This window comes from Topomyia yanbarensis, chromosome 2 (genome assembly GCF_030247195.1).
Source record: "Topomyia yanbarensis strain Yona2022 chromosome 2, ASM3024719v1, whole genome shotgun sequence".
Classification (NCBI taxonomy): domain Eukaryota; kingdom Metazoa; phylum Arthropoda; class Insecta; order Diptera; family Culicidae; genus Topomyia; species Topomyia yanbarensis.
The window spans coordinates 334,937,472-334,961,017 of record NC_080671.1 but is presented as its reverse complement, the minus strand read 5'-3'; the positions used below and the strand labels follow the sequence as shown (position 1 = coordinate 334,961,017).

Genomic DNA, 23,546 nt, shown 5'->3' with positions numbered 1-23,546 from the left:
AGGTGGATTAAAACAGGTTTTTATTTTGGGAATGCGTCGAGTTGAGACGAAAACGTAATATGATTAATAACGAGGATAACACTTTCCGAATGTAGAGAGAAATTTATGAAAAATGACGATTTCCATTCGACTCTAGCAGTTCCTGATCGATTTTGATGAGCATTTGATTTTTGTTGTATGACCAATTATATGTATAGGTCAAAGGTTCAAAAACAGTAATTTAAGGTCAAGATAATATCATTTTGAAACCGCCAATTTCGAAGGTTTAGTATCTTTGATGAGTTTTACAAACGTTAATCTTTGCATTATTTGATAAAATAATTTTGACGGTATATCGTCCAAGAAGTATTTATGGTGAATTTTCTCAGGTTAATGTTCATGACTACAATAAAGTCTCAACAAATTCGCTAAAGACACGAACTCTGTTACTATTTTCTGAAAAATAAATTCTGCATAATTTTAAAACTTCAAAAATTATGGTTTCGGAATTATGCCGTTTGGACAGTAAGATCGATTTTCACCAAAGCCCCACCAAACCGAATTTCTGGCTACGCCGCTTACTTCAAGTAAGTAGAAACAAAGTTGTTCTACACTCGTTCACAAGAAACTTCTTCGAATGCTGAATATCTATTATAATACATTGAAACCCCGATTTTATCAGCCAAATATGAACATATGTTTGATGGGCTCTAGCAGACGAACAAGACTGAATTCGAGTAAACCCTTTCTTGAGCATGTTATCCTTATCATGAAGATGGAAATATGCAAAAATAAAAAGTTCATCATAATCAGAAATGGTTATCAGACTACAGCCAGGGACGGGAAGAATATTTTAACAGCATCAGTTAATTACAAAGAAAAAAAATTGCCCGATTTAGTCAATGTCCCCATTTTGTCAGCCTGAAATACACCATGAGACTGATATAAATGGGTCTTTATTGTATGCATTATTCACTGTGTTTCACATTAATAGGTACATTTTTGGGGATTTTTTATTGCATCGACTACAACAATTTTAGGTAGTTTTCAAGAGGTTATTTTATAGACTTCTTCCAAAATTTGGCGAACCTATTCCAATTCGTATACCAATTAATTGGTATAATTAAGGGTTTATATGTTGCAGATAGAGAAAATACTGAAATTTTCAGCTTTTTTCCTACACAATATTACTTACAAGCTTATTAAACAATTTTTCCTAATAAGTTTGTGAAAATTATAAAGTATTTGAAATTTTTTTATGGTTTTATTTTTTATTTAACCGTGATTTTTTAATAAATAGTGACCATCACTTCACAACGTAGTCTATTTTTCATGGCTCGCGGTGAGCACGATCTTTCGAATTGCTACAGATTTAACTCGCCGCGCAGATAGCTCTGAATTAGACCCGCTGGTGCCCTAAGACGATTTCGCTAGATTTTCAGAGCACTGTGCACCCAGTGCATTAACGCAAGTGACGGAAGGTTATCGAAAAGTTTCGTGAAAATGAAAATTCCAGTAATTATGATGATTTTCCCAAGCGGTTCGTTTTCAAGAGGTTTTTATTTGTTCTTTGGCATTAGGGTTAGCGATAATAATTCAAATCAAGGATACTACTGGGAAGTCACCTTTAGAAAAAGTCGATGTCGAAGTAAAATTTGGAACTATGCACGCATGCACTTCAGAGATAGCGTGATATCAGGAGCTGCGATTTCATTTCAGCGCTTTTTTGTGAAAAGGGCGATACTTACAAATGTAAACATAAGGTTTTTTTCATATATGCGAATGAGGGCTTTGAAACGCAATAAATTAACCTAAAAATTTAGATTCTACGATATTGCTTTCCTAAACTACAGCAAAAACACAACGGTCGAAAATGTATTTTTGTTTGTTTATTTAAAGTTTCGCCCTCCACGCTCCATGCAAACAAACAGGGCGATACTTTTTTTGCTAGCAGTTTAAAGGCGAAACTATTTTTTTTTTCGTATTTCTTAGGATTATCAAGCTGATACCAGCTGTAAATAGTAACAACAATCGCTATTGAAAAAACTTGGACGAAATCGGTGGTGTAGAACGGTAGTTATTGTAAAAAACGTAAGGGCGATACTTCAATGTTGATAGGTGTGACCGAAAAGTAAACAATCGCCAAAGGGACGATACTATCATTTTGTCAATTTCAATAGCAAAAACAAATTTTAATTTAATAATTTCAAATACTTTATGATCACTGAATCATGCAATCTAGCATGTAAAAAACACAATAGTTCTTAAATAGGAAATAAAACCAAGTCTGGAAATATTCACTGTTGATTTTCTTTGAATGGTGTCACTGCTAGTATCGCTTTTTTTCAAGAAAAAGCGTTGATTTCTTAGTTCTCAGTCGCGTTGGAAATTTGAGTAAAGTATAAACTTCAAATCGATTAAAAAAATTTCGATTTTTTTTGGCTCAGTACAATATATAACCCCTTTAGGAAAATTCAGTTTTCCCACCACAAGGCATTGATTGAGGAATTTAGATATTTTATTAACAGAGCATGAGCAATAATTCGTTTGTATGTCTATTTTATGGGCCATTTTTTCGCTTTCCCATTGATTTGGTTTAAGATTTCTAGCACTGATGTTGTCCTATGCTGATTTGAGCGATTCTCTGAGTCCTGTCACTATCCCATGTAGTATGTGTTATCAAAAACATCGCGAAGCATCAAGTTCTAAATGTTCTCAAACGATATAATATCCGAAGAGAGTGATAAGAGTTATAAGAAATGTCTCATCACACTGTTAGATGGATTAAAAGTGTTTTTATAGATCATTCACACTGTTTTATGGATTTCCAGTTTTGTTTTATGGAACATGAACAACTTTTTTATGAATCGTTTTTTTAATTTTTAATGGATCATTTTTACTGTATCGATTTTGTTGGCCTTTTTTCGGCAAATTTGAGACTAAGAGAAACGAAAGTAATGAAATTGAAAGACGGATAGGTATTCTAGAGCGAATCAGTTATAAACTTAGAAAGGAAAACTAGAACTAGGCAGGCTCATATGGGCATGATCGAAAGGAAATGTGAAGAATTCTTTGTCTTCTGCAGAGTAGGAGTTGGGCGTTGCACCCAAGTCTACCGCATAGTCTATGGTAGAACATAACTCATCATCATGTTTTACCGCCGACGCCGGCAAAAAATTCTTCACAAATCCTCGCCTAGAACGACCATGCGATAATTTTTCTCCCTTTCTGCTAGCATCAAGCCGTGACGTATGCATTAAATCGACACCAAGCTATCGGTGTCGCACCGATCCTATTGTGATTGAACTACTTATTGATTTTTTCGTTCCGCACACACGGATGGCTGATAGCAATTAATGACACAGCTCAGCTAGCAGAAATCGAATTTTCATCTACTTTTTTACCAACTAGTTTATATGTTACTATGTTTTAATTGCCGCAAGGTTCTACTGTATCGATTTTGTTGGCTATTTTCGGCAAATTTGAGACTAAGAGAAACGAAATTGAAAGACGGATAGGTATTCTAGAGCGAATCAGTTATAAACTTAGAACGGGTAAGATAAAAATTCGATTTCTGCTAGCTGAGCTGTGTCATTAATTGATATCAGCCATCCGTGTGTGCGGAACGAAAAAATCAATAAGTAGTTCAATCACAATAGGATCGGTGCGACACCGATAGCTTGGTGTCGATTGAATGCATACGTCACGGCTTGATGCTAGCAGAAAGGGAGAAGAATGATCGCAAAAAAGGCCAACAAAATCGATACAGTAGAACCTTGCGGCAATTAAAACATAGTAACATGGATCATTTTTGTTGTTTTAGCGGTGCAAACTTAGGGCTGCCGTTTTACCCCAATTATTCACATAATGTATGTGTGAAGTATGTCTTACTCATCATTTCAGAAACGGCTGATTAAAAGAAACTTTTTATGTTAAATAGTCCTAGGAATCGATTGAAGATAGTTCGAATAATTGGACAAAATACGCGTACCCGTTTTACCCTAAATTTTTTACATAGCTCAAATGTGAGGTACCTGATTGTACCTCTCGCAAAGAGGCTGAATGGGGCTTATTAAAAAATTCTTATGTACGAAATGTCGGGGAATCCCGTTTTGCCTCAATTCTTCACATAATGTATGTGTGAAGTTATACCTTACTTATCATTTCAGAAACAGGCTGAACGCGAATTTTTTGTGCACAAGAATTACTATTTTTCATCAGCTGCATTCAGCCTCTTTCGGAAAAGAACAGCCAGGTTTAACTTCATACTTGAGTTATGAGAGGAACTTCGGGTAAAACGGGTACACATGTTTCGTGCGGACATTCTAGCTACCTTCAATTGATTCCCTGAAGTATTTAACATAAAACAATACTTTTCATCAGCCGCTTTCAGTCTCTTTCTGAAATGTTGGGTAAGTATAGGTTTACACTTGTATAAGGGAAAGAATCGGGGTGAAACGGGTAAACACGTTTTGTGCGGTCATTCCAAGTATTTTCAATCGATTCCGATTCGATGGTGAGCTGCTTTTATCCTCTTGCTGAAATGATGAGTGAGGTAGAACTTCACACACATTATGTGAAAAATTGGGCTAAAACGGGTATACACGTTTCGTACGGTCATTCTAACTATCTTCAGTCGATTTCCTGGAAGTTTTTACATAGGAATTGCTTTTTATCAGCCGCATTCAGCTACATTCGGAGAAGCACAGCTAGGTTTAACTGCACGCTTGAGTAATGGAAAGAATTGGGGATAAAGGATATACACTAGAGTGACAGGAAAAATCACCCCTATCGGACCACCCCTGAGTCGATTCCTAGTTCCACAAGGAGTACTTGTTCCAAATTTGAAGCGAATCGGACTAGTCTAGCTACCGGACCAACGTGTCTGAAGTTTGTATGAGATTTTTCGACAATTTACATGGAGAAAACCCCCGAACTCGCCTTTTTGCCGCTAGGTGGCACTGTATGCATCGTATTATCACTGTGAGTGAAAATAAGAAAGATAATTTAATTGTCTACAACTTTGTTGAAGACTGCTAGTCAATCCGGCTTTGTTAAAAGAAGTTATAAAACTTTTAACGAAGTGATGTCTGAGTCAGTTTTCTATGGGGCCTAGCAGTGCATGGTTGTGTATCAGTACTAGATTCCCACGAACTAAACATTTTTGGGAAATAACCGTTAGAAATAGCTCAATGGTATGTTCAGAAGAGTTGTAGTAAATAATACGAGTCATGTTTTGGTTAGAAAATTTAAGTTCCACATTGTACTGCCTAGGGGGCGCCAACACTAACTTTTCAACGGAAAGAGAGAGATATTAGGTGTCTTCTACAAAGTTGTAGAGCAGGCATATGCCTTTCATTTGAGACTAAGTTTGAAAAAGCAGTTCGGTTATCTTGGAGTAACCGATGTGAGATTGTTGGTAACATACATACACGCATACACACTCATAAGTGTGTATGTGTGTATGTATGTATGACAACATAGAGTCAGACATTTCTAAGAAACGGATGTGAATTCACTTATGGAATTAAGCCACTTTCCCAAAGCTTCCGGTTTCGCCGAAGGTGTCCAAAGCGGTCAATGTGGGTTTTATTGGGAACCAGTGAACTGAAACCATAAATTCAAGCAATTTAGAACACATTTTATGATTTTTTGCATCTCTTAGATAACATGCTGATAGCAACTTATATGGAAAGCTCATGTGTGATCACACTCTTCAACCCGTAACTCCGGAGCCGGAAGTCGGAATTGAATGAAATTCAATAGCAGGCTATGGGAACGTCGTAACTTTCATTTGAACTCGACGAACTGAGTCGTATGGTATAAGAGACTCAGCCCTGTGGGCTCGGTTAAAAAGTAGATTTTCAGTGATTGCATAGCTTTTCTATAGGATTCGACACTATTTTGTAAAACACATCTTACGAAACAGACTTGTAGTTCGACAGGTTACCCTTTCCAAAAATGTGTAACATAGGTAGATCAAATATAAATTTATGAAGGTTTCAAGCGACCAACATGTAACAAGTATAATTTTTGACCTTATTTGAACTTTTTTTTAATTTTGACTGTGATCGCTTGTAATTCTACATGTGATTATCACATATTTTATATTTCTGGGAAGAACACAACCATATCCTTTGAACGGTTTATTGATTGTATTGATCGGGTAATTTTCACACGGGAAGACCAATAACCAAAGGAAGAATAAAATTGAATATTGCGAAATAATGTTGTTTTTGAGCTCAGCAATTTAAAATGAACCTTGAAAATACTTTTTTCTAGCCACCTAATTTCTTTGGAAACTAGTATAATAAATGATACATATTTGCTGTTTTCGGAAAGGAAAAGATGTGAATAATGTGATGTATTATTAAATAATTTCTGGGAAACCTCTATTTCTAAACCTTGTCGTTACTGTAATAAAAGTTCCAGTTGAAATTTTCTACAGATTTTTCGAGCTTTTTATTTATTTTTTACTTTTATTTATTTTTAAATTTATTATTATCAGGAAACGAAAACGAAACTACGATAAAAAAATAAATCTTAAGCCTCAAAGATGGCGTAGGTCGGGACGGGTATAACTTTGTTGTTGCCTTGTACGCAGCTCACCTGGGTTCAAGTCCGAACCCCGCACATAGGGTTAGAGAGTTTTCTATCCAGAAAAAGTGGCGAATGACTAAGGTTAAAACCTCTGTAATTGAAACAAAAAGGACTTAGATGTAACAGTTCAAAATCCGCTAGGATGCAAGCTGAACGAGTTATAATTTTCTCTTGCTAAATTGCATCTGTGGCCCAGTATGCCTTGGGCTAACTAAAAAAGATCGGAGCATTGAAATTCGAAAGGTAGAGATAATTGCTCTCACAGTGTATAGTATTCCCAACTATTTTTGAAAATATGCAGTCTCACATTTCTGAAAAATGTGCTTAAACTCTGATCACTTACCACGAGTTACATATATTTTTCATAATTGGAGTATTAAGTAGAAGCAAATACAAATACAAATACAAATTTGTATTTGGTAGAAGAAACTTTTCTTAAATCAAAAGAGTTTTGATAAATTTCGTAATTGTTCGCAAATCTTTTTGTCAGAATCGAATTTCCTGTTCCAAACAACATCTACTTTTGAAATTTCGTTTCGTTTCGTATCGTTAAGAGAATACGAAAGAGTTATGCGTTTTGTTTCGTACCGCGTACACCAGAATCGCGTTTCGCGCACCCTTAGAAAATAGGAAATGCTTTCCATGATTTATAACATCTTGAGCTATCATAATTCTTTGTTCGTGCAACGTGTTATCACTCGGTAGTTTTCAACCCAATAAATATACCGTAGCGAAATTTGTCTGAATACTGTCGCAATAAATGGTGATGCAGATAAGATTAGCTCTTCTAGGCAATACTCCTACGGTCTGCTGTGTGGAGTTAAAATTGCTTTTGTTTAGAAAACATACTCTCGGTAGCCGGCTACCCAGAGTTTAAAAAGAACCAAAAACTAAACAAGATTTTTTTCTCTGTCGAGTGATCGTGTACTCGAAAACCAACTAAACTACTACCTAAGAAACCCTGCTTTAAGGTCGCATCGCTTGCTTGAAGAGAATCCTAGACCTTATATCCTTCCAAACCACCAACTTCGCGACACCTGTGGAAGAGTCTGATGAGTCGTCTACCTTCCGTTAAGTAGGTAGAGCATCAACACTTCCCGCCTATCGTATCCTTTATCCTTCCCCGTGAACGATGGAGATGGGGGCGGTAATGATGGCTATCATGCTGCTGAGGTTTTAGTATGGGTCGGATTGATATGAATTCCTACTTACCACTTCTTAAACAACTCTTATTAGATAATCAGCAAAGTCAAGTCAAACATGATGAAGTCAGTGTGCAATCCACCAGAATCATTGTCACAACGCAAGACTCAGATCTCCTTAATAGAGACGGGTTTTTTTCTTAAACACGAAAAAATATTTCAAATAAGGCCATTACAAATCTTTTTTAAAAATTATGTCCAAGTACAAATTTTTTTCTGAAGGGGGGGGGGGGCAAACAAAAAATAAATATTTATTTTAATAAACACAATTTTTTTTCTTTTTACATTTTATTTCGATTGAACAATCGTGGACGTTTCCGCAGGGTAATTTCGTATAGCCTAGTTGAGCTATTTGTTTTACTAGAAAAATTCAAACAAACATTACTGAATCAATCAATAGTGCACATAGGAAAGGGATGCTAAAGTTTTCGTTTTAAATAATTTTCCGAACAGTGCAATTTCTAAATTCCCAATAAAAGCTTGAAAGTTCTCTAGAACTTAATGTAAACATTTAAGAGTACATTAAGGTATTAACTTTTGGTTGTTTGAATAGTTTTCATTCCGTTGTGGCGGCACATGGACCGACTATACACACAAGGCATGAAAATCGGTCAAAGGTGAACCTGCTTGATAACAATGTACAGAAACAGGATTGCAACATTTCACTTATGGACTTTTGGAAAACATTCTGGAATGAATCCAAAGGTAAAGTGCGCGTCAATGGAATTATTCATCTCAGATATGGTTTTCTCTGATATTTTTTTCTATTGCGTATTTCGTATACAGTAGCCTGGTGAACGTACATCCTGTGCATACTATACTTTTTCGAACTCTAGTGGAAACATCAGCTTTGGTTTATCGCTTGTGCTTGATTTGTTTGTTTGGTACATGATAGTAATTCGGCTCGGTTCCGTGTACATCTTCGAAATCTTTGCATTTTTCTCCATCTTGTTGCGCAGTAGGTAGCCACATCAGAGAAATTCATTTGATATTCGTACGGATTTATGAAATGTATAGCAATCATCAGTTCATTTTTTGCCTTTTTCATATAAGGAAGACTGTGCAATCACTCTGAAACTCGACTTTTTAAGCTACACCCGGAGTGTCGAGTGTCATATACCACTAGATTCAGTTCGTCGATATCTGAAAATGTCTGTATGTTTTATAGTATGGTAAAATAGCTTCAAAGCTGCATTGGCCCTAGGTGGGACTCACTTTTGTGCCTAACTACTACTAACAGTCCTCACTTTTCTTGCTTCCTTTTGTTCCACGAGACTGCAAAGAAGCGTTATATCGTGGGGAGGTTGATTCAGTCTCAAGACAAAATGATACATTAGAGCGGTTTAGCTCCGAACACATATCTGGCTAATCGCAATGATGAACTTCCGTTAGCCATTTGGCTCCCGTTTCTGTGAACCATTTAGTTCCTGTTTTCGCGAGCCATCTCAATTCCACGTCGGAAGTTCTCCCGATACCGATGCCTGTTGCGCGAGTTATTTAGCTCCCAGTTTTGTCGCAATCTACTCGCATAGTCAATAAATCCTACTCAAAGGGCCAACCAGTACTTGGCGAGGACGGTTCGGCGATACCGGATGGAGCGTAGCTTCTAGTTCGCTGCTTCCGGTTCGTTGAAAGCTCGACGACCCACCGCTGGTGCTTCACTCGACCTACTCGATCTTGTCCCTGACGGTGAAACTAGTCTGCTCACATGCTTCGGTCCAGCGATTTCCGCTGGTTCGTGGTGCCCAGTACACTGGCGCCTCAAGCAAAGCTGTGGTTGCTCTCACAGCCTTCCCCTTAACATAATGTCCGATTACTTGGAACACCACATCATCCGTGAAACCGAAAATCGTTATATCTCTGGGAAGGTTCAGCTTCAATACTCCATCGTACACTGCGTTCCACAGCGTCGAGTCGAGGAACGTCAGTTGTAGTTGTGATTCCCCCTTGTCTGTCTCGTAGATCAGTGTTCGGTACTGAAAGTAGCTCTATAATATCCTGCAGAGTTACTCATGCTGTACAGCGAATGGGCGATTGCTTCCCAGCTAGTACTATTGAAGCCTTCTTCACGCCTAAGGGAACCACCACGCAAAAACGATATCCTTATCTCTGCTGTCTCCACAGCATGGATGGATTTTACTGTAGACCTGCCTATAAGGAAGCCGAATTACATGAGATGCCGTTCTCACGGTCCGTGTACTTCGTTAGCTTGTTCAGGATTACTCCTTCTCTCTAACATTACCAAGGGATATATTGACTACGCTGAAAGATTTCCATGTTGTCCCGGCATCGGAAGCAACATCAGCTTTTGTCGCTTCCAATTATCGGATCGTTTTGAACATATCCGGGCTCTCATCTATCGCTTCACTTTTATGGCTTTCGCCATCTCGATAAGCTGTTTGTTGGTAAATCGATCTTCATCTTTGTGATCATTCTCCGCACTGTACAGCGAAAATAGATTCATGTTGTGGGGAAAACCTTTCAATGGTGACCTCCATCTTTTCCGGGCACCTTTCAGGTGGTGCAGCTGAGCCTTTTATCTTTGTTATGCCAACTTTGTAGGTCTCTCCTAAGGAAATTCGCGTTGGCTTGGTGGCAAGGCTTTCTTGTACAGCTTGACTGCTTTGTTGAGAGCGGTTCTTGCAGCTCGCTTCCCTCGAGCTTTCTGACTTCTTTTTAATTTTAAATATATTTGACACGGCTCAATGCGTTAGCACAACTGAGCCGTGGAGCGCACCTTGGGGGTCATTTGGTCCGTCTTCTCTCGCGTTTTCGTTTACGTCCATGTCATCATCGGTACTGCGTTCATCTTGCTCATCGTCGGATGTTCTTATTTGTTGTTTGTGCTTACGGGTCGCTATTGTAAATCCTTCTTCATCGGTATTAGATTCCTTATTGGTGGTGTTGGATGTTGGTTTGGAAACATTTGCTGTAATCGTTGTTACTTCGATGTTGGTAATGGCAGTTGGTTTAGTGGTACTGGGGCCGATCGTTGTTGAGCTGGTGTTTGTGAAGGTCCGGTCTGCAGTCGTTGGTTTACCAGCTGGTTATGGTTTAACATACGATGATTGTATACCGGCTTTGGTCGTATCAGGTGGAATTTCTTTAGCAGTCTCTGCGCAAGGTTTCCCGTGGTGTAGCGGATGATCACAATATCGACAGGTATGAATCTGTCCTGGGTGCGTGACTAGTGTTCGTTGAGAATATTCAACACCATGAGGTGATTTGCATGTGAAAGTCAAGCAAGAGGGAATAGGCTTTGTCGGACGCATTATCACCACACGAACTCCGTTGCGGAGTCTTAGGAAGAAGTTCCTCCAACTATCTTCCTTAACACTATTTACCTCTCCGTATTTTGACAGGATTTGTTTGATAGCGAAGGAACTAGTACGTGGTGCCAGGTCATGTATCTTTATTTCAATACTGTCAACATCTATATACGTTGGGATACTGTATAAAATGTCATTACATTCGATGACGTGTTTCATGTTGTTCTGGGAAGCGAATGATTCTGCTTAACTAATGTTTTCATATTCAGTACCGCATGACGTAAATGGTGGAATTGCATCGAATAAAGTACCGCAAGCTACGTTGAACTTCAAGTTCACCTTCAACATTTGCTCCCCTTCATGAAATGATGGTATTACCGGATATTTCGTGTAGTCAACAGCAACACAGTTTGCCCGCATCGTGATATACTTTTGCTTTGCATTGTCACTCATTGTTCACGTTTCACACACTAGGCAGAAGGAATCAATTCTTGCCTTTGCAAATAGACCAAGCGTCGCGCGGGTAAATTTGATTATTTGCCCTGATATTGCAGCGGAGCGATTTCTAGCTTCTGAACTGAGCAAGATGAGAAACCGAAGTGATCTCCGACTTCTTCTCCAAGCTCGGAGGCAACTTATACGTGGATCGATAATCGTCGTATTGCACCCGGCGACCGTTTCTCGGTTTCCCATCCCTTGGTATGGTCGCATTACACGCCCTTGTTAGTAGTGCCGTGAACTCGTTCGCATTTAGGTTGAAGAGGATACCCTCAAATTCAAGTTCTTCGACGGACACGTTCCTGTGAAAAATCGCTGTTTTCCATCTTCACTCGTTTATATATCTCCTACATGTTCATATTCATGTGTAGTTCATAGTACTGTTATCAATGCTGTACCAAATCGCTTGGTGGGCGCTGTGGATATATCCTCGCACACTTTTCAGTCCATATTTCCGGTTACTCCAAGGCTACAAAAATTGACATCGATAATGGATTCCCGGTTCTTCCTGCGGTAAGTGCCGATGATACCATTATTTGTAAGATCTATGTTTAGCTTTGCTAGAGCATTCTTGATCGCTGATGGCCAGACAAAGTTCTTTTGATTCCAGCGTTTATCTCGAAAATTTCGCATGTTTCTGGTTCTTGGAATATTTCAGAATTAATGTCTCTTCGGCTTCTTGAAAAACGGCTTATTCAATTTTCACAAGCTTAGCCTTAAATGGAAGGTTTGGTAGCAGATTTTGATCTGATCAAGTTCATAAGAATCGCACATATAGCTACGGAAATACGGTATGAATACTACGATCCCATATGAAATCTATAAATGTCAAAAACCTTTCGGTAAAGCTCATGTATATTGAATATTGAATCACATATAAATCTCCAGGAGTCTGATTTGAATTCAGATTGTTTCCTTATCAAAATTATTTTCGAATGCAACGATCGATTAAGTCTCTATCGACTGTTGCGTTTAAAATGGAATCGATTCAGAAGTCGGTCTGTATTAGCCTTTCCATGAGATGTTTGTTTGATAATACACAGATGGGTCGTTTCATTTGATGTTGGACTGGATCGATGATCTCATTTAAACTTCACATTTACCCGAGAATGGTCAAAATAAAAATTATCATGGGATGGTAATTTCTAAAACTACCATAATAGTTTTCAGTTACGAAAAGCAAAACTCTATGGAAGCTATTGTTGTTCTATAACACGTGACAATTTTTTGAATTTTGTTTCATTTGGTGTTAGTCGTTGCAATACTCAATCATACGACGCATAAATACTGCAGCTTAGCCATTTTCATCTTCATTGGCGATTTGACAATCTCTCCTTTAGGGTACTAATTCGGTTTTTCAGCAAACAACTCTGGTGAATGAATAAGTAGCGCTTTAAAAGTAAGGCTTTTGCATGAAAATTCCGCCAATTTAATAATAGTAACCGAGAGAGAGTTTTAATTTTACCTAGTATTTTTATTTCAAATCCCCTCCCGCCTCCTTTCTTAATATTCAACTTTTAGTATGATTTAGGCGAAATTTAAATATCCTTTTGATTGATATCGCTTGCAGCAGATCCGTTTACAATTTCTAAGTAAAAATTAATAATTAAACATCGTCTATTAACGATGGGGTGCCCAGGGTGGGACAAAAAATAGATTCCAGCTCCGAGCAACTTTTTGGGTACTATTTGGGTCCTCGAAAATGTGTGCAAATTTTTAGCTCGATCCCTGAAACTATATTTTTGCGCCCACTGTTTAAAGTTTACATGGGATTTTATATGGGAAAACTAACTTTCACAAAATAATTCCTCCAGGAGTCGCCCATTGCTTCCTAAAAATAAACCGTTATGTGGCTTTTGTAGGAAATTTAACAAAGAAACAAAGTCTCGAAAACTACGAAACGATCTGATGCTTGAGAAAAAAGTTATTAAGCTGAAACCAATTGATGCTCTGACGATTGATAAAATATTCATTTTTTCTAGCACCGCTGCTGTTGGTTATCCAATTATATGAAATCTTGTTTTGATATTCTCTTAATGTGTCTAAATCATTTATCTATACTCTTTAGCCACTTCGCAAGTGTTTTGAGGGATAAATTGAGTCTTCTTTTGTACATAATAAAACAAAATTAAAGATTTTGTATATAATTCGACCGTCAGCAGCAGTGATGCTATGAAAAGTGAAATTTTCATTAATCTACTCCGGTGAGCAGGAACTAATCAGTTGAAATTTATCGGATAAATTATTCTTACACTATTTGTGGAGACGACGAATGTTGCAACGCATCCTGGAAAAGTTGGATTCTTCTCGCGTGAATGAGTGAGAATTGCAATGCTTGGTTATGCTGTCTAACTGTATCACTTTTTGTTTTCTTTTTAGCCTAACTGCATTTCATAAATAATAGGGAATGTTTCCTTTGGATATTGCTATACAGCTGTGAACATATAAGGGATTATTTTTTCAAATGAATGTTCCATACATCATACTGAAATATTCCATAAGCAAACTACCGTGCGCCCACTCATAGCTTGGAATGCCAGAGAACGCCCAGTAGATTGTGAAGATGTACGCGGAATACATTGTTTGCTAACTGATGCAACATAATCTGTTTTCCATGTCACCCGAAACTTGCTAGGAGTTAACCTCATCCTACATTTTAATTTTAAGTTGTTGAAATGTTTGGACAAGTGGCACTCCTTTTAACGGTTCCAAAAGTACATTCAACAACATTTCGTTTAGGTTTGAAAGGATGTGAACCAGTGTTCCACATCGATCCCGAAATTTAGACTGTACCTACCATGTGTGATATTAAAAAGCGAACATTTTAAGGTTACGGTATACTAAATGTAAGAGAACTTTTCTTTTATGTTCTTCAAAGACACTCATATCTTGATCTTATTTTTCGTTTTTGACTGGATCCCGATAGAAAATGTAGTTGTAGTATTCTGTTGGAATTGTTCACTGACCATTTTCTTCGACCTCTTCTAATCCGTTTTCCTCTGCCAATTCGTTCTCCCTAAGATGTTTGTTCCACTCATAAACGGCACACACGTCGTCTTGTATGAAAAAGATTTGCATCATATATTTCCGGTAGCGTTCCAGAAGTGCTTCGGAGATCACATTTCTTCTTGTTACCCACTCACAGCCGTTTAAAATATCGACTAATCGCCTATCACTTGTGTCCAGCTCTGAGCAACGAAATCCAACCACTGCTGCTAGCAGCGTAAACGCGAGATGTATTGATATTTTCATTGTTTATTTTTTTCCCCTAAAAACTATAAAACTGAACACAAAATCTCATATCTACCATGGAGTAGCAATGTGTCCACTGGCTTACCTGAGCGTTATCGCGTACCCTTTTATAAGCAAATTGCGGACGGAACCGAAAATCCCATTCCAACGCACAAAACATCACGCTCCGGACGGAAATCGTGCTCTGAACGATTCAATTCGCCGAACACCTTACGACCAATATTGAACTTCTCCTGGCTGGAACAATACACTCCGTTCGTATAAAGATATTATTATGTTGTCCGTTGACAGTTGACGCACTTGCCGGTTTGCTTCATTTGAATGTAAGTCAAGTTGAACCGTTTTGCTATCATCGAGAGCTGTGACAGGAAGCAGAAATTGTCCCGCTTCCTCGTGCCGCCGGATAGGGCCACGATGTGGGAGGCGAAAAATGGCCGAGATGAAAAGATTCGTGAAAGGCGTCAAAAGTCGGCAATGGTCGGTACATCTTTGAAAACGAGTGTACAATATCCTTTATGCTCAATCGACCGACTGAAGTGTGACTAATTGATGAGAAGTAGTTACTTTTCCCGTTGCTTGAATTTTAATGCATAGATAAATTCCATTTGCTCGCTTCAGGACGCTTCGAGAGCCAATCCGGATAACCGATTACGTGATGAATGTTTGTAAGTAGTTCTATGACAATTGCTGCGAATATGACGATGATCAGAGGAATCTTCATCTGCTTCCGGTTCACCAAACTTCAATGAACGAATAAGGAGACTTCATGGCAGTTTTGTCAAGGGTTATCATATTTTAAGTTGGTGGTGGTACTGAGCTTAGGTACTGGGACTCATAAGGCTCATTCGTTCGAATCTCGACCAGGTGGAGGAGGATAGTTGAACTAGCTTTAGATATTATGTACTCTATGGGCGAATAATGAATTGGTGCGTTTGTCGAAAAAAGATGGTCAAGCTTCTTAACGGGTTGTGGTACTGATGCCTCACCTTTTGTGTGGCAATATAGTTTTAAAATATGTATTGAATTTGTTGATATTTGGCCTTACAGTATTAAAGATTAGGTAAGGTTATCTGGGTTTGTTGCGGGCTGGAGTTGACGCAAATTCCGTTATATTGATTCGTCCACTATCGTTGAGGCAATCGTGTGCATTTTGTCCAATTTCAAATGTAGATGATTACGATTCAAACAAACTATTTATTTGATGTTCATTTCAGAAATTCCGTTTTTGCGGTGACGGTGACTGTCCAGACTGGGTATTGGCTGAAATCCATTCGAATTTAGCTGTGCTAAGCATAAAACAGTTACGTGAGGTTGTTCACTATGTAACCATGTGCATTTTAGGAGAAGAAGTCCCAGTATGATACTATTCACCGCAGTTGAATCATTCCAGCAATTAAGCACTTTTTATTGTTCCTTTGTTTACTTTTTTCGCAGGAAGATAATGTACGATCTATTTTCGGAATAGTTAAAGGGACAATGGACACCCCGAAAGCTGCTTTTGCATGTATTAGGTTTTTGCTGGTGAGTGCCGCTCGTTTCAATACTGACAGCTCAGTATTTGGTACCGAGCTGCAACAGTTGGGATTGCCCAAGGACCATACCACTGTTATGTGCCAAGTGCTCGACGAACACGTCAGTAAGATTCGAACCAAACTGAGTCAGTCCAGTCTCATGGTAAACGAACTGAACAGTGTTACAAGTAGCGTTCCAGCAAATACAGTTGATTGTGTGCAGTTCCAGTTTGGCATTAGGAATGAAATAGTTAATGGAGTACCTCAGCAGACAACTCACACAATTAACATCAATCGCAGTGACATCCCGGTGCTGTTGAAGGAGCTCAGAACGGCTAAAGGCATCATGGACAGATACGATTACGAATCGAAGCATAGTGATATTAAATAATATTTCTGTTTTTACGCCGTGGATATGGTTTTTGCCGTATACCGAACAAGGTATCATTTTGAAAACTTTGGCTAAATATAAAATTTCATAATCATGTCGCAGTTACGATTGAGGTGAAGATTTTTGTTATACATTAGCTTGAAGACTCCAATGAATCTCCGGTTGTCAGTGAGTTCCATTGTTCTTAGAGATTTGTACTAGAATTTGGAGTCTCCGGAATTCGGAAGCCCAACGATGCATGTTTCAGATGACAAATTCCTGACGACTGATCGTTGAACATTTGGTCAGTGTTAAGTCAGACTGGACCAGGGTTGTTAACGTTGAATTCAACTTTACCGCCGATAACGATGAATTCAGCGACATTATCGGCGTTGAATTTGGCGTTGATTTCATCTTCATCGTCAACGCACTGCGTTGAATTTAACTTTAGCGTTATCGTAAATTTTCGCGTTGATTTCTGTTTTCGACCTTTTTCGTCAGAGATATTATATAGTGTATTCATAAGAAATTTAATTTTATATTCAGCAGTGCTTATAGAAAAATATATAATTTAATTATATTTGAAATACAAGTCTGAGGTTAGTTTCTGAAGCATTTGACGAATTTTGCGCTAAATCGTATTCAGAGTTGGCAGCACCCTCTCAGATTTTAATGAAACTTCTGTATATGAAGACTTTGTCACGAAAAGCCACTTTGCATATTTAGTTTTTCCAAAAATGATCTAGACTGTTTTTTGGAAAGGGTCAAACTTTTTTTACCAATATTTTTTTCATGTGGCTATTAGGGTGGGACAAAAAATATATTCCAGCTCCGAGCAACTTTTTGGGTACCATTTGGGTCCTAGAACATCTGTGCAAATTTTCAGCTCGATCCCTGAAACTATATTTTTGCGCCCACTGTTTAAAGTTTACATGGGATTTTATATGGGAAAATTTTCTTCCCCAAAATAATTCCTCCAGGAAGCTCATTGCTTCCTAAAAATAAACCGTTATGTGGCTTTTGTAGAAAATTTAACAAAGGATTGAAGTCTCGAAAACTACGAAACGATCTGACGATTGAGAAAAAAGTTATTAAGCTGAAACCAATTGATGCTCTGACGATTGATAAAATATTAATTTTTTCTAGCACCACTGTTGTTGGTTGTCCAATTATATGCAATTTTGTTTTGAGCTTTTCTTAATATGTCTAAATCATTTTTCTATACTGTTTGGCCACTTTGCAAGAGTTTTGAGGGATGAATTGAGTCTTCTTTTGTACATAATAAGAGAAAGTTAAAGATTTTGTATATAATTCGACCGTCAGCAGCAGTGATGCTTTGAAAAGTGAAATTTTCATTAATCTTCAGGGCATCCATCGGTTTTTGCTTAATAACTTTTTCCACAAGCAACAGATCGTTTTGCAGTCTTCTAGACTTTTTTTCCTTGACAATTTTCCTATAAAAATCAGACATTTATTTATTTTCAGGAGGTAACGGGCGACTCTTGGAAGAATTAATTTGCAAAAAACGTTTTCCCCAATATAGTTTCACCGATCGAACTAAAAAGATGTTCTGGGAGCTAAATGGAACCCAAAAAGTAACTCGGAGCGAAATTTTATTTTTTTTCATATAACCATGTCCCACTCTAATGGCTATAGTCTAAAAATTACAAATCATGCAAAAAAAATGGTGTAGGAGTGATTTTCACAAAATTATTCAAATTTTTGAATAAAAATATTGAAAAAATACTTCATCGACTCCTCCACTGAAAAAATCGATTTTAAAAATTTAAAATCGATTTAAAGAAAACCCATCTTGGATGAAATTTTGTTCCAAGATAGGTAATTATGTTCCCTACCTTCCGTCAAAAATTCAAGTTGGGCACTTTGAAGGAAGAAAAGTTATTTGAAAAAAACTTTTCCTGATTTTTTGCAGTGTAACTACCAACCAATGAAAGTCATAATCATCTCAGAATCGAATAAAACTCAGTTTGTAAGAAGATATTGTCAGCTAAGTATATACTAAGAAGTACTAATTGAATATTTGTTTAATAACATGAATTATTTTCAATGGGATTCTCGAATAATAAAAATATATATTTTTATTAGTCAAGAATACCATTGAAAAGAGTTCATGTTATTACACAAATATTCCATTATTACTTCATTTGTTGTACTGTTCAGTGGATATGTAGCAGAAATTTAATTTTGTGATATTTTATCCGTTTATTCCACTGCCCAGTTGTATAACTCTCGGGAAGTTGTTATCGTATTTCCATAGTCGCGAGCAAGACTGGCTCTTTTTGACATTCGCTTGAGAGTGCCACCAATAACATCACAGGGTCCTTTTCCATGGGATGTTGCAAAACAAATGTCATTCTGCGCTTAATTCATAATTTAACTGGAATCTACACAAATTTTTCTTATTTTTGTATTGTACTGCTGCTCCATCAGACAAAACATAAATTTTAGAAAAGTTTGTCAATCGTTTCATAAAATTTATCATTTTTTAGATAAACAACTGAACTGCAGTCTTCCAGTCTTCCAGCCTTCATTCAAGTTTGTTATGAATTTATACCAAATTCGTTACTGATGCCTTTTGCATGTATCAGGCAACCAGCAGTTGGGAAATTGGATTCTGATCTGATTATGACTTTCATTGGTTTAGTTTTAGATAAAAATACACTGCAAAAAATTAGTTTGGACAAGGAAATTTTTTTCAAATTCCTTTTTATCTTCAAAGTGCCCTAATTGAATTTTTGAGGTAAGGAACATAATTACCTATCTTGGAACAAAATTTCATCCAGATCAAAGATGAGTTTTTTTTAAATCGACTTTAAATTTTTAAAGTCGATTTTTTTTAGTGTAGTAGTTGATGAAGAATTTTTTCAATATTTTATTCAAAAATTTGACTAATTTTGTGAAAATCACTCCTACAACATTTTTTGTAGGATTTGTCACTTTTAGACAATAGCCATTTGCAGAAAAATGGTAAAAACAATTTGATCCTTTCCAAAATACAGTCTAGATCATTTTTGGAAAAACAAATTATGCAAAGTGGCTTTTTGTGACAAAGTTCTCATGTACAGAAAGTTTTATTCAAATCTGGAGGAGTGCCTACAGCATTTGTTCGAGTTGGCGCGAAATTCGTAAATTTTTAAATCTCTCTAACTCTGTTTTTACTTGACTACACTATGAGGTTGTAGTAACAACTTTTTGGAGTGTATGTATTGCATGTTTTATAGAATACTAGCTAATACCCATCGCACGTTGCTGCGACTTTCAACGAAATAGGGGAAAAACAATTTGTTCCGAAGCGCCATCTGGCGGACAGATAATCCCCAACCAAGAGCACACAAACACGCTCCATAACAAATGCCTACTATGCATAAATTTTTACGGCAATCGATTAAGCCGTTTGGGAGTCTATAAATCATATACATACAAACATTGACTTTTATATAGATAGATAGATGGATGGATAGACAGATAGATAGATTATGTCCTAGAAGGAGTGTACTATTTTTAATCGCCCGTTACTCGCGCTAGTGCACTGAGTGCACAACGTTCTGAAATCCGTTAGCGTTAGCGAAATCCTCTTAGAGCAACAGCGCCTGCCCGTTCATCGAGCTTTTTTCGCGACTTCCGGAGGATTGAAAGAGAAATCAACGCAAAATTTCCGATAACGTTAACGTTATATTCATCGATATGCGTTGACGATGAACGATGAAATCAACGCAAAAATCAACGTCATTGAATTTAACGGAAAAAATATCGATTCAACGATATCGCGTTAAAACGATAACGTTGAATCCATCGGGTTAACAACCCTGGACTGGACTAAGTGGCATTGTATTGATTTCGAGAAAAACGAGTTTAAAGCTGAGGGATTCCATGAGAAACCGGCCGACCGCAAAATATGACCATGTTTGGGACCCCAAAAGGTACCAAAAAAGTACTGTGCTCGGTTGATGTGGCTATGATTACGTTTTTCCATATAACAATGCCTCACCCTAGTATTCATTCCCTGTAACTTGTTCTCAGAGAGTTTTGCTGTATAAAATACAGTAATCGAACAAAAAATTTGTGAAATACATGCACGTAGAAACGTTTACGCCCTTTTGAAAAATTGCTCTTGTATCAAAATATTCCAATTGCCAGAGAATATTATGGAGATTCATACAGTGAACACACTTGAAATTCTATATGAAATATCATTGGTACATCCGCAGTGTTGGCAATAAAAATGATTTTTGGCATTTAATTCGATGTATTGAACTTTGAACAGCTAAAACTTGGCTTAGAGACATTCTAACACCATACATTATTCGGCAAAGTTGTTCAGCATATCCTGGACTATACTTCTATATATTTGTTGGCATACTACAGAAAGAATTGTAGTCTGTAGAATTTAAAATGCAAAAATGTAGGTTTTCCCATACTAATCTCCATACAAATTTCAAACGCAATGCGCTACGCCGGGTCAACACCAATCGACCCCAAATTTTGCACAGTTGTTTGGGACCCCAAAAGGTACCAAAAAAGTGCTGTGCTGAAAAAACGATCATTTTGCCCCACCCTAATGAATACTTCTGTCTGTCAAAAATATACACTGAAAAAAATGTTGTGTTATTTTTCAAAAAAACAAAAATTTATGATAAAAATTTAAATGGCGAAAAAACCCATTTTTTAAAAAAAATTTAAATTTTGTTACCAAAAACCTAAAGAGAAAAGAAACATTTTGAATGTGATTGCATGATGGAGAATAAATCGGTAAAAAAGTTTTTCTAACAATAACTTCGTACATGTTTTTGGGGGGAAAGGGGAGGAGTTGCTTCTCTAATCTTCCGGTCATCACATCGCATGCTTTGGCATTCTTAATATGTATAACAAACATGAAGATGTGACACAAGGCGCCAAGAGCGCACTAAAATCCTGTCAATCTATTTTTCATTGGATTGTCTGCTCTAAATACATCACCAGGGGACCATTCATAAATGATGTTGGATATTGACAATAGGGGAAGAGCGTCACGCAACGAGATAAAAACTAAAAATGAATTTTAGACGTATCAGCGGATCAGGGATAAAAAAAGTACAACATTGTTTATGAATGGCCCCCAAACAAAGAATATTCCATAACGAATATCACGTAACATCGGTGACAGAGCATTGGGATCAAGGCCAAGTCCCCCCTGGGTCGTGCAAAACTAAGAAGCAACATCAATTTAGGCACAGATAGCAGACGTCCATTTATTTTCATTTTGTTTTGTCTTTTCATTTGTTCTCCTGCCATGATATGTGCCGATCGAGCGTGATGGCCAAGGAAACGGAAAGCCAGTGGCCCAAATAGATCAGGAACAGGAGGGAGGACTACGAACAAGGGAACGGACAACAGAGGAGAAATCGTTTACTTATTTATTATAACTACGATCCTAATCACAATTATTTTGCTTTTCTTGTTTCGTTTCAGCAATCCAAAATCTAAACGGACTAGCACATACGAACAGTTAGGCTTTGTAGGTTCTCCTCTTGACAGAGTCTAGATGGGCGGATGAACGTCTGCCAGGGGGCGGGCTGAGAAATGACAATGACACTGTACGAGATGGCGCTGGGCCTGTGGCCTTCGACTGGCATGGTCCATTCTCATTGATTCGGAAGTCTTCTTGGCTGGTTGGTAGATATGTGCTCCTGCTTGCAAGTTGATCAATTCGCTTGGGTGGGGGACATGGAGATCCTACTAGTTGTCGACTCTTTTGATCGTGAGTATGAGGCTAGTTCAGGAAAGGAGTGCAGGACTGGCACCTAAGAGATAGTTAATTATTCAGGATTTGTTCTTATGATTATTTAACTCGATCAAGCACACCGGCTCTCAGAAATGATAAGCAACCCTTTCGGGTTGGCGTGGTCTGTTCGAGTCGAACCAGGCGGACATTCGTTTCGAGCAAACTTTATGTGGATAAATATTGCTTACGCCTTTATTGGCAGAGATTCTTTTTAACGAAATCCTAAAATACCTTCACTGGTATAGCTACTCAGGATAATAATAATAGAAAAATTAAGGGTTTGCCTGGTCCATAATGTAATGAATATGTATATTGACTAGAACAGGGATAATCGAGTTATGTTATAAGATAGAGAAGAAACAGCACAGTTGGAGGAAAAGTATTCGCGAGTAAGGACTAATAATACTGCTAGTATATTTACCGTTTCAATTAATAGTCGATTGATCCGCTTCGGACCTAGGAGACAAAAAGGAGATTAGGAAGAGACAGAAGCGGATTCAATGCGAAATTTGCCAATATGACGTTGACCTCAAGGCGATGGTAGGATGATGTTCCATAGGATGACAGACTAGATGACACGACGTTACACGCTCTAAACTTGCGCTAAATAGTTTGTATGTATGTATGAATGTAAGCCCGTATGTATGCCTTTTTTTTACAATGGAGAAGACCTTTATGTCCTAGCCCAGTACACGTGCTATTGGTAGGGTCCAATCTACCGCACGGGGTGCACTGGGGGCGTGTCGGACTCGAATGGTGACCAGCCATTAATACCGACTAAACTCCATTGGGCTCCGCCATCATTCCTCCCAGGAACTACCTCTCGGTATTACTTCTGGGGGGATGGCTGTACTAAATGTACTCATTCACTCTCACTCACGCGTTCATACATCCTGTATGATGCTTACTTGGGTGCTCTCTCAATCGCACTTTGATTCACTCTCAAACACTCCCACATGAGGCTGACTTTTGTGCTCACCTTTTACGTTCCATGCGAGGCTGACTTGTGTGCTCACCTTACTCATTCCTTGCTAGGCTTACTTTTGTGCTCGCCCTACCCATACCATGTGAGGCTGACTTGGG

At 37.8% G+C, this 23,546-nt stretch overlaps 2 protein-coding genes across 2 annotated transcripts in view; one reads left to right on the top strand and one right to left on the bottom strand.

Annotated features, from left to right (window-relative positions):
• Nucleotides 1–14,869, bottom strand: part of LOC131683981 (leucokinins-like) — a 33,554-nt gene extending 18,685 nt beyond the window's left edge. Inside the window, exon 1 of the mRNA XM_058966413.1 lies at nt 14,515–14,869. Within this exon, the coding sequence (XP_058822396.1) occupies nt 14,515–14,800 (286 nt within the window). The 5' untranslated portion in view covers nt 14,801–14,869. The remainder of the gene's footprint in view (nt 1–14,514) is intronic.
• Nucleotides 1–16,820, top strand: part of LOC131683982 (COMM domain-containing protein 4) — a 41,462-nt gene extending 24,642 nt beyond the window's left edge. The window contains exons 2-3 of the mRNA XM_058966414.1: nt 16,015–16,155; nt 16,235–16,820. Coding sequence (XP_058822397.1) covers nt 16,015–16,155; nt 16,235–16,702 — 609 coding nt within the window. The 3' untranslated portion in view covers nt 16,703–16,820. The remainder of the gene's footprint in view (nt 1–16,014; nt 16,156–16,234) is intronic.
• Nucleotides 16,821–23,546: the final 6,726 nt, after the last annotated feature.